This window comes from Vulpes lagopus, chromosome 11, assembly GCF_018345385.1.
Source record: "Vulpes lagopus strain Blue_001 chromosome 11, ASM1834538v1, whole genome shotgun sequence".
Taxonomy (NCBI): Eukaryota; Metazoa; Chordata; class Mammalia; order Carnivora; family Canidae; genus Vulpes; species Vulpes lagopus.
Genome location: NC_054834.1, coordinates 26,630,300 through 26,648,318, shown reverse-complemented (window position 1 = coordinate 26,648,318; position 18,019 = coordinate 26,630,300). Strand labels below are relative to the sequence as shown.

The 18,019-nt window shown below is 53.0% G+C and overlaps 2 protein-coding genes and 1 long non-coding RNA gene across 3 annotated transcripts in view; 1 reads left to right on the top strand and 2 right to left on the bottom strand.

Moving 5' to 3' along the window:
• Window positions 1–18,019, top strand: part of LOC121501426 (olfactory receptor 10J3-like) — a 148,329-nt gene that overhangs the window by 54,675 nt on the left and 75,635 nt on the right. The window lies entirely within an intron of this gene.
• On the bottom strand, window positions 4,218–5,703 carry LOC121501428 (olfactory receptor 10J4-like). The gene is made up of 2 exons (XM_041773458.1): window positions 5,537–5,703; window positions 4,218–5,287 (listed from the first exon to the last, which is right to left on the bottom strand). The coding sequence occupies exon 2, from the start codon at window positions 5,271–5,273 to the stop codon at window positions 4,338–4,340; it is 936 nt and encodes a 311-aa protein (XP_041629392.1). The 5' UTR covers window positions 5,274–5,287; window positions 5,537–5,703; the 3' UTR covers window positions 4,218–4,337.
• Window positions 6,087–7,029, bottom strand: LOC121501429. Its single transcript, XR_005990601.1, has 3 exons — window positions 6,987–7,029; window positions 6,531–6,587; window positions 6,087–6,292 (listed from the first exon to the last, which is right to left on the bottom strand). It is a non-coding gene; the product is annotated as an uncharacterized LOC121501429 (long non-coding RNA).

Sequence of the window (18,019 nt, the reverse complement as noted above, 5' to 3'; positions counted from 1 at the left end):
ATTCGTGCCAACGCCTTGACCAAGCTCCAATGTGCATCACTTCCTACTGGCCCAGATAAGTTGGCCCAAATGACCTCTGTTAATGGTCAGCCACTAGGTGTGACTGGTGGCTGTGGGGTCCCGCCACAGAGGGAGGAAAGTTGAACAAAATAGCTCAAGGCTTTAAGATGCCTTTGCTTTGGGACAAATTAGGGAGAGTCTGGAAATGGGGCACTTAGGTACATGGTATAAAAATGCGGTACCTGGTGAAAACGAGAGGTTGAGCTTCAGAATCACCAAATACTGAATATTTTAACCCATTCCTGTCTCAGTCCTTCAGATTACCTCCGATGTCTGTGTCATCCCCAACTCACAGATGAGAGGTTATGAGGAGCACACTGTACCATCCACGGCCCGCCCGCTGGGCTTGGGCATCAGACAGAAACAAGCACGTGGGGGAGCCACAGAGAGGACGCTGGTGGGACAGCAGCCCACCTGCTCTCAACTTCCTCAGCCCCACACACCGTGTTGTTGCGGGGCCAGGTGCCCGTAGCTCTTACAAGGGCTCCTTCATGGCATCTCGTCAACTTAGGATTAATCAGGTCCAGACCTACTTCCTCTTCTAAAGTTACAGTTAAGGACTTATCTTCTAAAAAAAGCAGATAAGTCTTGAGGTTGGGGGAAGGGGTATTAGTAATGTAAATATTAGTGTGAATTCGTCCAATCAGATTGCACTCCTGTTAGCCAGAAGCTATCTACAGCTATTCACTCCCCTCCCCTACCCCATCACCACGCAGTTTGGATACTGGTGATGTGTGAGAAGTGTCATGGGGGTCCCAGAAGTCGGAAGAGGGTTCACCTCGCATTTGACCGAGGTCAACATTCTTCCTATTTCTTACAGTTCTGGAAGCTGAACATCCTGGACAAGGTGCCAGAGGGCTTGGTTCCTGGTGAGGGCCTGCCTTCTGGATTGCAGATAGCTGGTGTCACTCTGTCCTCCATGGTGGAGAGAGTGAGAGAGCTCTTGGGCGTCTCTCGTTAAAGGGTCCCCGTCGGGACCCCACCCTCATGGCCTTATCTAAAGCTAATCCCCAAAGGCTCCATTTCTAGATACCATCACACTGGGGATAGGGCTTCAGGATACGAATGGGGGGCCATGGTTCAGTCCACAGCAGTGAAGTTTTTTCGAATCTCCCATCCCAGCCCTATCCTCCTCATCCAGAGCAGCGGTGTCTAGCTTTATATGTGTGAAAACTATTTATTTATTATTTATTTATTTATTTATTTATTTATTTATTTATTTATTTATTATTTATTATTTATTTATAGATTTATTTATAGATTTATTTATTTATAGATTTATTTATTTATTTATTTATTTATTTATGATAGAGAGAGAGAGAGAGAGAAGCAGAGACACTGGCGGAGGGATAAGCAGGCTCCATGCTGGGAGCCTGACCTGGGACTCTATCTGGGGACTCCAGGATCTCACCCTGGGCCAAAGGCAGGCACTAAACCGCTGAGCCACCCAGGGATCCCCAAAAACTCCTTTTAATTTGAAAATATTTGGGCAGCCCAGGTGGCTCAGAGGTTTAGTGCCACCTTTACTCCGGGGCATGATCCTGGAGACCCAGGATCAAGTCCCACATCGGGCTCCCTGCATGGAGCCTGCTTCTCCCTCTGCCTGTGCCTGCCTCTCTCTCTCTCTGTGTCTCTCATGAATCAATAAATAAAATTTAAAATATATATATATATATATATATATATATATATATATATATATATATATATATTTATGGATCTCCAGCTTGGAAATAGTCAAATAATATGGTTGTACTGTTTGTATCTATGGATGGTTTTCTGTTTCAGAATTTATTTTTTTCTGTGAATTCAGCAACTGATGCTTTCAAATGGGTTATAGTCCAAAAATAGGTATACATGTTTTGTTTCATGCGTCTTCGGCCTCCCTCTGAAGGTGGCACTCCCTGAACCCCGGGACTCTTGCCGTGACTGGAGGCAACCAGGGGAGAAGTGGGAGAGACACCATGAGAAGCGGTTGACAGGCCAGCAAGTGGGCCGAGCGTAGGGGAAGGGAATCTGGGGTTGGAACTGAGAAGGGAAGCGAGTGGTTTATTGACTCATGGCAGGTGTAGCCAGGAAGTGATTCTTGCAAGACCGTGGGAGAGTAGGTTTTGTGCACTGAACTATAGGATCAGAGGCTACCTGGGGGGTGGGGGGGGTGGAGGTAGGGCCCATTTCGAAGTCCCTCCCAGGAAGGGGGAGCTCATTCTATGAATGAGGACTTGGTTGTCAAGACTGGCTGTGTGTCCGTATTGGGGTGACTTGATGTTGACCTCAGGGTGACCTAGGGAGCGGTATGTGGTGGGGGTGGGAGTAGAGGAGGTACAACCAGTTGAGCGGTTTCCCACGAGCCAGGAAGTGTTAGGCCCCTAAGATTCTCAGGTCCTCACGATGACCTTAGAAGGCTGATCCTGCCAGCCCCACGGGCAGACGGGGAAGGAAGGCCCATGAGGTGAAGTCCCCTTCCTAGAGCACACGTGTATAACGGCAGACCTAGGATTGGGATGCGGGCCTCTCTGGCCCCAAACCTGTGCTCCGTCTATAATGTTACTGCCTAAGTGTCTCCTACTCCAGGTCATGAGGACGGAGAAGTAGATGCGTCAGGGTGGGTAATCTGATGGGCGTGAACCCCATCACCCCATCACCCTCCTGTGGACTTTGCCCCACTTTGTATCCTCTGCGTCTTGAGGGCTGTGCTGAGCAGGGAAAGATGCACCAAGGTTTTCGAGGGGAAAAAAGCCTATTTTCAGTAGTAATTTCTGGACTTGAGACTGATTTCTGAGACCCAAGGACATCCTAGCAGGATTTGAGTGATGTGTAAACCCACCACGCATGGAGCTCCTTCCACAGTTGTAAAGGGGAGAAGCCGGTAAGATAATCGTCATGAGCCCATAATGCACCTACAGACTCTGGGGCTGGATTGCCTGTTTTCGGGTCCTAATTAGGCTCCGCATACGAGCGCTATGGCCTTGAGGAATTTACTCCATCTCTTCAGGCTTTGGGTTCCCCATCTGTAAAGTAAGTTTAATAAAATACGTACCTCATGGGTTAACAGTGAGGATTAAACGAATTCAAAGCTAAAATCCATGCCGGCTATCTAGGATGCACTCAAGAAGTGCACGAAAAGGATGTCACAGAGCAGGGGCAAGCCCCGCGAGCAGAGAGGGCGGTCGCTGATGCCGCTTGGACCGTAGCTGCTCACAGCTGTCCTCTTCCTTTCCTCCTTTCTTCCTCCTTTTCATAACTACTGGGTGGCTGCTCTGGACCAGGCACTGTTGTAGATGTGAGGGACCCGAGTGACTGCCCGATAGATAGGGGTACCCCTGGCCTGGGTGGGGTGACCTGAAGCAGAGCCTGCACCTGACCCCATGTGCGGGACGGAGGATGTGCGCGCAGAGCCCAGAGTGAGGGAAGCAGGTGGGACGGGGCGGGCTCGGCCGGGATGTGGTCCCGTCTCAGGCTCCCTGCAGCCCGATCCCACAGGAGACTCTAGTTGCACCTTGAGCCAAGGTGGGATGGGGTTCGTGCCCCACCCCCGTCCTGCCCCAAAGAAAGCCTCCTTTCGGCCATGGTGGTTCCTCAGGGCAGGGATGGGGGGGCGGCTGGGAGCCGAGGACACCTGGGCCGAGTGGCTGCAGGGCCTGTTACTTCAGCCAGGCCTCTGGGGACCGGGCGTGGGGGGGGGGATGCTATGGGAGAGACAGGCGGGGGCGGAGTGGGGCTCTACTCCGGAGACCCTCAGTAGCCAGGAAGCTATTTCTGCAGTTTTCGCTTTATCCTTCTCACCCCGCTTGTCCCCTGGCTCTCAGGGCCTGTGTTTGCCACGGATGACTGGGGTCCCTGCAGGTGGGGTACATCCTTTTTTTTTATTGTCCTATGGAATATAGCGCAGAGAGTGTTACGTGTAAGGAATGGAGGACCTGGATCTCGGGGCTCCCAATTTTCAGGCTGAGGCCGGGCTCCGAGCCCACAGGCTCCCACGAGAGCTGCTGTGCCCTGTGCCCCCCCTCGCTGCTGGGTCTCACGCTCCCTCCTGCCAACAGTCGTGGGACAGGGTCTGGGCTCCTGGATGTGTCTTCTCTTACTGGGTCCCCATGGAACTGAGGGTCCTCGGAAACCCCCCCACCCCGTCCCTCATTCGTGTTTTCCTTCCTGGTCTAACCCCACCTGCTCCCTCCCCGTTGCCGCCTCCACCGGGTCCCTCGGCTCGCAGCCCCCTGGCTCCCTCGCCGCGAGGCTGCAGCAAACTGTGGGAACTCCCGGAGTCCAGCGGGCGCCTACGGGAGAGGCTTCCTGCCCACAGCTCGGAGCAAGGCCTGCTTGACCTCCTTGTTCCTCAGGCTGTAGACCACAGGGTTCAGCAGGGGCGTGATGACCGTGTAGGTCATGGAGAGGAGTCTGTCCTGCAGGGAATTTTGCGATTTGGGTTTTAGGTAGATGAAGGAGGTGCAGCCATAGTGGATGATGACCACGGTGAGGTGGGAGGCGCAGGTTGCAAAAGCCTTCCTCTGGCCCTCAGCTGATGCCATCTTGAGGATGGTGGAGACAATCAGGACATAGGAGATGAAGATGAGGACCATGGGCAAGACGAGCACGCACAGACTGATGAGCAAAGTGAGAAGCTCTTTGATGGTGGTGTCGGCACAGGCCAGCTTCATGAGGGGCCGGATGTCGCAGAAGAAGTGGGAGATGACGCTAGCGTCACAGAAGGGCAGGCTGAACACGGAAGACACCTGGATGATGGCCGTGCTCAGGCCCATGCTCCAGGAGCCACCCACCAGGTGCACACAGGTCCTTTGGCCCATGATGACCGCGTACCGCAGGGGGTTGCAGATGGCCACGTAGCGGTCATAGCCCATGGCCGTGAGCAGAAAGCAGTTGGTGACACCAAAGGTGAGATAGAAGAAGAGCTGAGTGGCACAACCCGCAATGGAGATGGCCTCCCGGGGGCTCAGGAGACCGGAGAGCATGCGGGGGACAATGGCCACACTGTAGCAGGTCTCCGAGAGGGACAGCGCGCTCAGGAGGAAGTACATGGGGGTGTGGAGGTGACGGTTCAGGCGAACAGCCACCAGGATGAGGGCATTGCTGGCAAGGGTCACCAGGTGCAAGGCCAGAAAGACCACGAAGAGGAGGAGTCTGCGCTGCCACCCCAAAGCAGAAAAGCCTTCGAAGGTAAACTCCGTCACAGCAGTGGCGTTGGGCCTCGGCATCAGAGGATCCGGGTCTGAAAGACACGAGGCAGAAGGTGGGAGCCCGGGTCCTCATCAGCCAGGCGCGGGGACCTGAGGCTCCCAGACGCTGGCTGGGCTCTCTGGTTCCCGGGGCTCTGCGGGCCTGGGCTGGGGGGCGCCTGGGGCAGGGAAGGGAGCGAGCGTGCCCGGGGCTGGCGGGGTGGCCGGCTGGGAAGGGAGCCAGGCTGTGGGGGGTCACTGGGAGGCCGGGAGTCTAGGGTGGGTGAGCAGAGACTCTGCACCTTTCTCTGGGGCGACTGGCGTGTGGCCCGGCGCAGGCTGTGAGCTCGACCGCTCCCTGCTTTCTTCCCACGTCCGGGCCCCTGCCTCCCGCGTGGACGGCGTCTCTGCTTGTTTCCTGGGCTCTAGTCAAAGCGGCCAAGCATCGGAAACCTCCGAAAGGTCCCAAGTACCGGTACCTGCACGCAGACAGCGGGAACAGGATCCTCAGGGCACACGCGTCCCTGCTTTACCCCCGCTGAGTGCGGGGACGCTTGCTCTTCTTTGCTCACTTCACTCGTCGGCATTTGCTCATCTACAAAATGGAATAATACGGACTCACAGGGTTACTATGGAGATGATGCGCATTGCCGCGTGGGAAGCCGAGCACAGCCCCTGATACCGGGACAACGGGGCATCACACTCCCGCACCTTCACCCGACCTGCCCTTCCCACTCCCTCCTGGGTTCTCCTTGTCTCCACCGCCCCCACCCCGTGAGACGAAGGCAGGGCCCATCGCCACCACCGCTGGCTGGTGGTGGGAGACTTACCCGAGAAGAAGCCCGGAGGGCACTGAGCACAGAGAGGGGGTATACAGCAGGCCGCGGGGACATGGTCACACGGGGGAAGACGAGCGTAGATGTTCAAATGGGGGTGTTTTAGGTGGTGCTGCGGTCCTCGCTGCTTCTCTCCTGGGCCTGGCCCAAGGTTCCAGGGTGGCTGGTCTTCATCCAGCTGGAATGTTTGTGGCAGCCTGAGGGCTCGAGGGGCTGTTCTGGCTTTTGGAGACAGGGGTGGGGGTGGGGGTGGCACAGAAGGAAACATGGGAGCAGGGGAGCGAGAGGGTGTGGGGGGCGGGGGCCGGGGCAGGAGGATGTGGGGGGGCAGCAGGCCGTTCCTAGCAGAGTGGTTCTGCGGCCATGCCCGTGTCCAGGCGGTCCTGCCCCGGCTCCTGTCCCGGGAAGCCGGGCTGTGGGAGCGTCCCTCTGACCCTCACCTCCCGGCCTCTGCCTCTACCTGGTGCAGGAAGCAGGAGGACGTGGTGGGGACTCCTCTATCCTGGAAATAAGCTTTCTGTGGGTAGAGGGGATGCCTCAGATTCACCCCATCAGACCCCCCAGACCAAGAGCGTGCCAGAGGGGGACGGGTGGGACTGTGCGTTCCCAGGTCCCTGGTTCCCAGTCCTCCCCGAGCGATGCCCTAAAGCCCACTATCTGGGGCTAAATGCACCAATTAAGCTCTTTGAAAGTTCTTGCCTCTGATTTACTTAGGCTCATGTCCGGATCACCCTTTCTGAGTGATTTTTTTGGTATTTATAATGCTTTTTATTCCCTAAGTTTTACAGCACAGCTGTTGGTTTTCCCACTTGACCACACCCTCCGGGGCAGGGAGGAAAAAGAAGAGGTGGCCTGGCTTGAGCAGGGGTGGGGAAGCCCGGCCTCCCTGCAGGGGGTAAGGGGTGGGGGGACTTACACCTCGCCAGGCGGACCAGGGGGCTCCGGCCTCAGTACCCACCACGCTGGCCAGGGTCCTGCTCCTGCTGTGCTGGGTGGGGGGGGGGGGGGTGCAGTGCACACGCGCAGCCTTGGGAGGGGAGGCCCTGAAGAAAGCCGTGGAGCCCCGCGGAGTCCGAGGCCTGTCTGGGAAATCCTGTCCGGCTTGGTGGGATGTGGGAGCAACAGCCCGAGGCCCCGGCTGCCTTCACGGAGCCCCTCCCTTAAGTGGGTGCAGGCCGTCGGGGGGGGGGCCGTCCCCCTGCGCCCCGGGAAGCCGCGGCGACTGTCCCCAAGGAGGCAGCAGCGACGCCCAAGCCTCCGTGATGCCTGGGGAGCTCGTTAGGCCGGGGCTCGGGGCGGGCACACGGAGAGCATGCAGCAGCCCCTGGGTCCCCTGGGGCATGAGGGGGGGGAGCGTGGCCTCCGAATCCTGCCGTGGAAGGGTGCAGCTTGGTCAGGGGCTCGCGAGCAGAGGCTCCGGGCGGCCCCCTCAGATCCAGATGTCCCGGAACTGCGATGCCTGCCCTCGTGGGTGCTCCCAGCCGCTGCTCACTGGGCCTTCCCGCCTGTGGGTGCAGGGGTGAAGCGGAGGCCCGATGCCCGTCGGCCCCGCCCCCCAGCTGCTTGTGCTGCTCTGCGGGTCACCCTCCAGGGCATCGCTGGAGTGGGCCCCTCCTAAGGAAGCCCTGGGGGCAGGCAGGCCTGCCGTCCTCCCCACCTGTGGTCCTCCCGCACCTGCGGTCCTCCCGCACCTGCGGTCCTCCCCCACCTGCCGTCCTCCCCTCCTGCGATCCTCCCCACCTGCCGTCCTCCCCCTCCTGCCGTCCTCCGCCTCCTGCGATCCTCCCCACCTGCCGTCCTCCCCCTCCTGCCGTCCTCCCCCTCCTGCCGTCCTCCCCGCCTCGCGTCCTCCCCCTCCTGCCGTCCTCCCCCTCCTGCCGTCCTCCCCCACCTGCCGTCCTCCCCTCCTGCCGTCCTCCCCGCCTCGAGTCCTCCCCTCCTGCCGTCTTCCCACCTGCCGTCCTCCCCCACCTGCCGTCCTCCCCACCTGCCGTCCTCCCCCACCTGCCGTCCTCCCCCACCTGCCGTCCTCCCCACCTGCCGGGATGGTCGCAGAGCGCCAGGCCAGCCCCTGCCGGGACCCGGACGGCAGCGGGGCTCGGAGTGGGGGCACGGGACGGGGGACCCGGGGGACCCCAGGGGCGCGCGGGGTCCTCCGAGCCAGGGCAGGCCAGGTCGCCTGGACCACGCCCTGTGCGCGTCCCTCCTGGGCGGGGTTTGCAGCGGCCCCGAGTCAGGGCGCGGTCGGAGCCCGAAACCCCCGACGACACCCGGACGCTGGGGCGTGCGGACGTTTACCTGCCAGGAGAGGAGGTTGGATGTGAAGGACGGGAGGACCTGGGCCTGCCTCTTCGCGGCTTTCTTTTCTGAGAGGAGAGAAAATACATTGATGACATCACCTGCTTATTTTGGCAGTTTTGTCTTTTTCGTCTGACTTTTTATATCTGCTCTCGTGGCCTCTGGCGCTGAGCTGCGCTGGCCGAGGTTGGGGCTTTACCTACCCCCCCCCCCCCCCCGCTTTAGCGAGAGTCCTCCTCCCGGGGCACTGGGGGCGCGGGGGGCACGGCAGCCACACGGGCCTGGGCTCAGGCTGCTGGGTCGGCCCTTGCTGGCCTCAGCAGGGACCGCCTTGGGCCCCTCCCCTCCCCTCTATCCCCTCCCCCTTCCTCCCCTCCCTCCCTGCCCCTCCCTCCCGTCCCCCCTCGCCCTCCCCTTCCTCCCCTTCTCTCCCCCTCCTTCCCCCTCTCTGTCCCTCCTTCCCCTCCCTCTCCTCCCCTCCCTGCCCCTCCCCTTCTCTGTCCCCCCTCCCTCCCCTCCCTCCCCCTTCCTCTCCTTCCCCCTCCCTCCCCTTCCTCTACTCCCCTCCCTGCCCCTCCCTCCCCTCCCTCCCCCTTCCTCTTTCCTCCTCCCTCCCCTTCCTCTACTCCCCTCCCTGCCCCTCCCTCCCCTCCCTCCCCCTTCCTCTCCTTCCCCCTCCCTCCCCTTCCTCTACTCCCCTCCCTGCCCCTCCCTCCCCTCCCTCCCCCTTCCTCTCCTTCCCCCTCCCTCCCCTTCCTCTACTCCCCTCCCTGCCCCTCCCCTCCCCCTCCCTCCCCCTCTGTCCCTCCTTCCCCCTCCCTCCCCTCCCCTCCCTGTCCCTCCCCTTCTCTGTCCCCCCTCCTTCCCCCTCCCTCCCTCTCTCTGACCCTCCCCCCCTGCTCTACCCTCCCCTACTCGCGTGCACGCTCATGCTCACTCACTCGCTGAAATAATCTTTCAAATGCTTCTCGTGCTTGGGTCACCAGGAAAGGGGGTGCTGGCTGTACATTTCTGGCGGTCGCCCTCCGCCGGAGGAAGGGGGGTTCCCTTCTATTCCTGGTCTATCTGCAAGTTTACCGAGTAGTCTCCTGAATTTTCAGCTGCTTCCTTCTCTGTACCCATTGATACGGTTCTTCGCTTTTTACTCTTTCACTGGTTAGGGTGGTGATTCACATTAATAGACCTTTCTAGCGCTGACTCCTACATTTTTAAGGAAAACCCTTACTTAGGCAAAAGACCAAGACCATGTACCCATTTGGGTTCAATTAGCTATTTTTTTTTTCATCTACTCGTTATCCACTAATGATTGTCTTTTAGTTATCTTTCCCTTCTTTGCCTATTTTTGGTACCGAACATTGGCAGTTAGCAAGGTTTTTAAATACTGGGGAGATTTCACACCTTTTCTATGTTCTGAACCTGGTGCCTTTCCTTGTTTGTTTTTTTGAAGGGCTAGATTTTCTCCCCGCCCCCTCCCCCGCTGCTTTTCCATTTTTGTAGGGTTATTATCCCAATAAATTTTTTATTCTTGGTATAATTATGGTAATTTATATCTTCTTCTGAGTTTGCCCATTTTATATACTTTTTCATATAGATTAAAGTTGTTCAAGGTATGTTTTTATAATTTATGTGTGCCTACCCTGGTATTCTTTTTTCTCCTACCTTACTTGTTTAGTCTAATTTATCATAGTTGTTGAACATTGTTGTAAATTGATCTTTCCAAAGATTCCAAATTAAAAAAAAAAAAGAATTTCTGTTGTTTCATGTTTACTTTGGTATTTTAAATTCTACTTTGTTATTATTTGTTTCTGTTTTCGGGGGTTTATTTTGTTCTTTTCCAAGCTTTTTGGATCAGAATCTTTTATCTTCCCCCTTACAGTAAACATATAAAAAGCTATAAATTCCTTTCTGAGAGCGGCTCTGGATATTCCTCATTTATTTTGATCTGTAGTGCTTCTGTTAAATCGTAGTTGTAGCATGTATTTAAAATTTTTTTCTTTTTATGATGTCTTTAACTCTGTTTATTTAGATGTTTGTTAATAGGATGAGTATGAGATAAAGAGTCCAGAGCTCAGACCCTGGAGTCACAGAGCTGGTTTGTCTCATTCTGACACCTCTTCCTGACTTGGGGCAAGCTGTTCCTTCTCTCCACGTCTCTGTTTCCTCGTTTCTAAAATGTGGGGGATGATAGTAACTTCCTCAAAAGCAGCTGTTGTAAAGATTGAATGAGTAAATATTTGAGAGTACTTGGAATAATGGCTGGCAAGTGTTTATGAAGTAAATATTCACATCTATGAGGAGGGGTAATCGAGGGTTTGGCTACTTTTGAGGGATGAGGCTTGATTTCTTATTGCATCATGGTCCATGAAGACTACTTATATAAGATCAATACTTTGGAATTTGTCAAGGCATCCTTTGGGGTCAGAAGAGTGAACATTCTTGGTAAGAAGGTTAGACTTTGAGATGAGGCTTGTTAATCGTCCTTCGACCCTTTTTAGCTCTATCGACCCTTTATTGTTTTATTAGTTTCCGAGGGTGCTGTATGACCACCTCCTGTGATTGGGTATTAAATTTCCCCCAGTGGTTTTATCAATTGTTGCATAATACAATTTATAGCTAGGCTGTTAGGACCCTGTACATTCATGAATGGAACAATTTCCTGGTGAATTATTTTGCTTGGTAGTCTAGGTCCCTTACTGGTTTTCACTTGGTATCTGATTTTGTCTGATGTCAGTAATAGTACATCACCTCCTTCCGTCAGCATTTTCCTGGATCCCCCTCAACCTCTGCCTTTCAACCTGTGCCATTTTATTTTGATAGCGTAGTGTTGGATTATTAAAATTCAATTTGAGAGCCTTTTTGTTTCAATTGATTAACCTAATCTGTTCACATCTTTTATAATTAGAGAAATTGCTGGAAATTACTGTCATCCTCTATTTTCCATTTACTACGATTTCTGGCTCTGTTTGTTGCTCTGCCAGGCTTTTGTTTGACTCATTTTTCTGGTTATGTATACACCACTTCTAGTCATCCAAAAGTCAAACTGAATTTTTACAATTGAATAATTTAGTTTTTATAAATAATCCAAATGAAGAATTAAAAAAATACAAAAATGGTGCTTCATTATTAAAACAGTTCCCTATCTGCCCATGATTCTTGCGGCTTCGAAGCACCTGCTCTCCACCTCTTTGCCTACTCCTCATGGTGTTCACCTCCATATAGCTGCTGCTGCTTTTTATGTGAAATGCCTCTGATAGGGCTCTGGGTGGCTCAGTGGTTGAGCATCTGCCTTCAGCCCAGGGCGTGATCCTGCGGTCCTGGGATCGAGTTCCATGTCAGGCTCCCTGCATGGAGCCTGCTTCTCCCTCTGCCTGTGTCTCTGTCCACCCCCCCGACCGTGTCTCTCATGAATAAATAAATAAAATCTTTTAAAAAATGCCTCTGATGATATTTCTTAATTCCTAGATTTTAGGCATCCTCTCTTGCCTTCCCAGCTCACAACGCTATGTGCACGCGAACACAAACATACCCACATACTTCTCCTCTTGTCATCCTCCCACTAAAAATTAAATCTGTTTTCAGAACATATGTCATCATAATATGCAAATATTATTCCGAGCCATGTAGCATAGTAGAAGTGCATCTTCCATTGCAACATTGTTTTCTCACTAAATTTTAGGAGTGGAGCCCTCTTCGTTGTTCAGTTTTGAAGTATCTATAATTAATCCAACCTCAGTTTTTTTTTCTTTTATCAGTTTTGTGCAAAGGTAAAAATCTTCCCACAGCACTAGTTACGTATGGTCAAACATACCTGGTCGCTTCTGTGTGTCTGTATCCCCCCGTCTGTCGAGCTGGCTGCAGTCCTCTTTCCTGCAGCTCCAGCCTGGCTTGGCTTGTTTCCGGGACTCCTCTGGGGGCTCTAATCCTGGAGCTTTCCCTCACTGGCATCTCTCCCGGACCCTGACCCCCGGCTTCATTAAATGGAAACTATATATGTGAGCTGTACGGTGCAATGATTTGATATACACATCGTGAAAGGATCGCCACAATTAAGCTGGTCAGCACACCCAGCACCGTGTGTGTGCCCAAGTGTGTGTGTGCACGTGCATAGAGGACACTCAGGACCTCTTCTGACGGGTTTCAGGTACCCGACATAGCGTCATTCACGGTAGTCACCACGCTCACTGCACAGTAGATCCTTACAACTTCTAACTGGAAGTTCCTTTCTTTCTTCTGACCGACGTCTCCCCAGCGCCCCCCAGTCCCTGGCGTCCACCATTCTATTCTTTTGTCACGTTTTTAAACCCCACATAGAAGACAGATGATGTAGTATTTCTTTTCCTGTGTTTGGCTTATTTCGCTTCCTGTGATGTGCTCCGGGTCATTCAGGTTGTTGCAAACGTCCGCATTTCCTCCCTTTTTATGGATGGATGATGCGTGTGTGCATGCGTGGGTGCGCGTGCACCCCTTGTCCCCCGTGGCATCCTTGCCCACACATCTGTGGATGAACACTTGCACCGTTTCCATGTCTTGGCTGTTGTGAGTGACGTTGTGGTGAACACGGGACTGCAGCCATCTCCCCACGACACCCACTCTGCGGGTCCTGGAAGAGCCGTATTTAGAGAATTAAGAAAACTGAAATACAGCCGCTGTCAAGAGCCCTGCAGGGTCTGAGGTTTACCTCACTGGTGGGTTCTCCTGATGCCGCATCACAGACGTGGGCAGAGGACACCGACTCCTGGGTCCGAGACCAAAGCTAGCACCGCTCACCCCCTGCTGTCGACGTGGACACCGGTTCTTCGAGCTCTGGCTCCCACACGGGAACAGAAGAGGCTCAGGAAATTATTGGACGTGCAATGAGTTGCATTAGAGAAGTGGAGCTTGAGCGCGGGGAACCCAAATCTGCTTGGAAGTGCGGTAATCCCGCCTGCCTGGGCTCCTGGATTCTGGGCCTTCATCACACACTTCAAGGGCCTTGAAATACTAATCTGGGACCAAGGCATTTGGCGCCTCTGTCTCCAGATGTTCAGAGATGTGAGCCCCGAGGACGGTTATCACAGTTCAAATAGGTAGAGCAGATTCACGCAGGGAAGGACCGGGTTGTGTGTGGTGGCGAGTGGGGCTACATGCTGGCTCTGGCAGCAAGTGCAGACGCACTGAGCCCCATCCAGGAGGCGAAAATGGCAGGACTTTTAAATGGGGGATGTATTCTCTCTCTCTCTCTTTGAATTTATTTATTTGAGAGAGAACATAAGCAGGGGGAGCGGCACAGGGAGAAGGAGAAGCAGACTTCCTGCTAAGCAGGCAGCCAGATGTGGGGCTGGACCCTGGGACCCCAGGACCCTGGGACCTCAGAACCCTGGGACCCCAGGACCTCAGGACTTCAGGACCTCAGGACCCCAGGACCCCAGGACCTCAGGACCCCAGGACCTCAGGACCTCAGGACCCCAGAACCCCAGGACCCCAGAACCCCAGAACCTCAGGACCCTGGGACCTCAGGACCTCAGGACCCCAGAACCTCAGGACCCTGGGACCTCAGGACCTCAGGACCCCAGGACTTTAGGACCTCAGGACCTCAGGACCCTAGGACCCCAGGACTCCAGGACCTCAGGACCTCAGGATCCTAGGACCCTGGAACCCAAGGACCCCAGGATCCCAGGACCTCAGGACCTCAGGACCCCATAACCCTGGGACCCCAGGACTCCAGGACCTCAGGACCCCAGCACCCCAGGACCTCAGGACCCCAGGACCCTAGGACCTCAGGACCTCAGGACCTTAGGACCTCAGGACCCCAGGACCCCAGGACCCCAGGACCCAGGACCGCGACCTGAGCCTAAGGCAGACGCTTAACTAACTGAGCCACTCAGGTGCCCCTGGGGGGAATGTATTATTCTTAAGAGGCTAGATGAACCATTTGCTGAATGAATAAAACCAATAATATGTTTTGGGTTTCACAATTTGGAAAGGTTTTCTAATATTTGAACCATTAAGATAACAAAGAATCTTTATTATGTTTAGATTAGAGGTAGGTAATAAAGGTCAAGATAAATGGTTATTTATCTTAATAGAAATGTATATACTCAAAGATCGGAAGATAAGAAGTCAATGAAAATAAATGGCAGGAATTTCTTTGTAGCTGGCAGGAAGAGGGAGCGAGGAAATGTAAAATAATACGTTTAAGTAGAGAGCAGAGAGTATGATTAAAGCATAGAGTCCTTTGAGCTATTAATTTAAAAGAAAGTAGAATGTGAAGCCCCTGTGGGCAATTTCTAAGTATTTAGGCCTGAAAGATGAAAAAGAAAAAAGAAAAAAGGATTTCATCAGGGAGCAGTAAAAACAGAAGACTCACACACCCTTGGTTCTCCTTCATGCAGGTGGTGACCCCTGTCCACGGCCCTGGAGAAGAGCTGGGAAATGCCCCTGCGCGAGTGCCCAGGGTCCCGTGTGCAGGTAGCCCGATGGGACAGAGGGTCTGAGGTCTGTGGTGGCCGAGGCAGAGAAGGGATGTGATTCGTGTCAGTATATGGGGCACGGTGTGAACGGGCCTAACGCAGGCCTATTCAGCTCACACAAGAGTAGAAAGCACATAATGACACATTTGGTTCAATCAAATTCAACTTTTGTATTTTGGAGCATCCCACACACCGAGGCACTGTTCAACCCCAAAGTCCCAGCTGGGTTTCCTTTCCTTACAATAGGACCCCAAGGTCTCGGCCTCTTTAAAGCTGCCACAGGTCACATGGCCCTAGCCCCGTGCAGAACCGCTCTGCATTTCCTAAACGTGACACGACCTTCCCTAACAGTGATAATCAGGGCCCACATTTTCCGAGACCTTGAGATCCCGCTATGGGCCATTTTTCTTAGCGGCGTGTGCTTCAACCTGTGTGGGCCTTACAGTATCCTAGGTACCAAAGTCGCCCGCTGTTTGGATGAGAGCAGCGTGTGCCCGAGGTGGAGCGAGGGTCAGGGGTAGTACCTTCTGGCTCTGGAACCTTTCCTTAACCCCTGAGCCGTGGGGCTTCTCTTGCTGCTTCATCTAAATCTTTCTAAATGCTGGTCCCTATAACTAGATGCCCCCTTAGGCCCACGTGCATGGGTCGCCCTACCCTTACTGGTTTGGATGACTGCTTTCTAGTGTGTCGTGACCCTTGTCTTACGCTTGCTGCTGTAGCATCCTGTATTTATTTATTTTTTTATTTATCTATCTATTTATTTATTTATTTATTTACTTATTTAGACACAGAGAGAGGCAGAGACACAGGCAGAGGGAGAAGCAGGCTCCATGCAGGGAGCCAGACGTGGGACTCGATCCCCGGTCTCCAGGATCACACCCTGGGCTGCAGGCGGCGCTAAACCGCTGTGTCACCTGGGCTGCCCTGTAGTACTGTACTAATTGCCTGTACTAATTGCCACCATTCCGTACGTATGGTCATTCCCATCTGCTTTTCTCTCCTAACGGTGTTCTGAGTCCCTTAACATCAGAGGCTCTTTCTGATTCGTTATTCGTTTGATAAATGTTTTTTTTTTTTTTTTTTTTTTTTAAAGAATTTTATTTTATTTATGATAGTCACAGAGAGAGAGAGAGAGAGAGGCAGAGACACAGGCAGAGAGAGGAGAAGCAGGCTCCATGCACCGGGAGCCCGACATGGGATTCGATCCCGGGTCTCCAGGATCGCGCCCTGGGCCAAAGGCAGGCGCCAAACCGCTGCGCCACCCAGGGATCCCTCGTTTGATAAATGTTTATTGAGAAGCTAGTATGGACTACATTGCGTCTCTATAGATCCTATCCTATGTAGGGAACTAGAAAGTGTGTGAACAAATACATAAACGCTCTTCTTTGGGATTCCTCTCCCCTTAAGATCAATTGCAAACTTTATGGCTGATCACAGAGAGAGACAGGGGTTGGATGCGTAGCCACATTAAACGAGTCACAGAATGGATTGTATCCACGCAAGCTTCCTCGGAATGTTGCCTTTACCTTTAGCTTCCAGGCCCTGCTCTAAAGTCACTGGAAGTCTTCCTAGTTAGGCACTGGGAATTTAGTGTCTGCTGGTGGGAAGCCTCAAACCTATTGCGTACTTAGCTTCCTTATATCGCATTTACCAGGTCCCGGATAGCTTTCTAGACACTTCGACTGTATTAACCACTTTGATCCCCACGACTCTGGAGGCATTGCTATCGTTAAGCCAACCTCTGAGATTAACCAAGACAGAAGTGACTTGTCTGTGGAGACATCACTAGGAGGAAACAGGACTCAGTCCTGGGCAGAGCGGCTCCAGATCCAAGCTTTTAACCACTGAGCCCTCTTTCCTCTCACTATGTGCTGTGTTTGCTCTTTGTGACCTAATGGTGGGAAATTGCATCTTGACACCTCCTTTGTGAGAGATGACACGGTAAGAAATTTTATAGAGAGAAATGTGATAGTCTATCAAAGTTTAGTATGCTCCTAGCCTTTGACTTTGCATTTCACTTCCTTGTGTTCATTTGAGTATGAAATGACATGTTTATAGTTGTCTATTATAGAATTGTTTATAATGGCAACAGCTGGAAAAAAAAGGCTGTCAGCAATGAGCTGAGTTAATAATGACCTATCTATGAAATGGAAAATTATGCCGCCATTTAAAGAAAAAATTCAGATGAATCTTTAAGTACTCTGTGGAAGGGCATCCAAGGTATTGTTAAGCATAGTGGGAAGACTACTAACGTGTACCCAGATTATTTTGGTGATGTTTTCAGAGTCAGCATTCTAAAAGGGACAGGAAGCACATGCATGCTTGTATGTTAGCTTGTATTTGAGGGCGTATCTGCATATTTATATGCTATGTCTTTCCTGGAAGGATTACAGGGTAGGAAGGAGAAAGGAGGGTGCGTGTTTATGGACTATATTGACGTGACTCGGCTATTCATTTGTTTTTATTTTTATTATTTTTAAAAGATTTTATTCGGGAGAGACAGAGAGAAAGAGGCAGAGACACAGGCAGAGGGAGAAGCAGGCTCCCTACGGGGACCCCGACGCGGGACTCGATCCCAGGACCCCCGGGGTCACACCCTGGGCCGAAGGCAGGCGCTCAACCGCTAAGCCACCCAGGCTTCCTTTCATTTGTTTTTAATATCATGACATTACTATTGCACTGTCTTGGTCAGCATGGCATCAGCATTCCAAAAAATCCTCACCCAGGAAAACAAAAGTTCTGAACTTTATTGTTGTTCTTATGAACCTTCACAAGAAAAAACGCAGCTCAATGACCATCAAACTCTCCCCCCCCCTCTTTTTTTAAAGATTTTATTTGTCAGGGTGTGGAGCACAAGCAGAGGGAGCAGCAGGCTCCCCACTGAGCAGGGAGCCCAATACAAGACTCAGTCGTAGGACTCTGGGATCGTGACCTGAGCCAAAGGCAGACACTCAACCGTCTGAGCCACCCAGGCGTCCCAGACTCTTCAGCTCCGTAGTAGCACCACATGATAGTCACCTCTCGAAGGCACTCGGAACCCTTACCTCAAAAGTCTTGCTTTGTGGAGTCCACAGATCCTAAAGCATTATATCATGCTATTCACCCGGCCCTAACTGAACCCCTGAGCTGAAAAACCTACCATACACTTCACCCCAAAACATCACAAGTAGCCTCACTTTTCACTCCCCTCTGGCAGATGCTA

Coding starts and splice junctions, on each gene's coding strand:
- LOC121501428 (XM_041773458.1), bottom strand. CDS start 5,273: ATGCCGAGGCCCAACGCCACTGCTGTGACGGAGTTTACCTTCGAAGGC.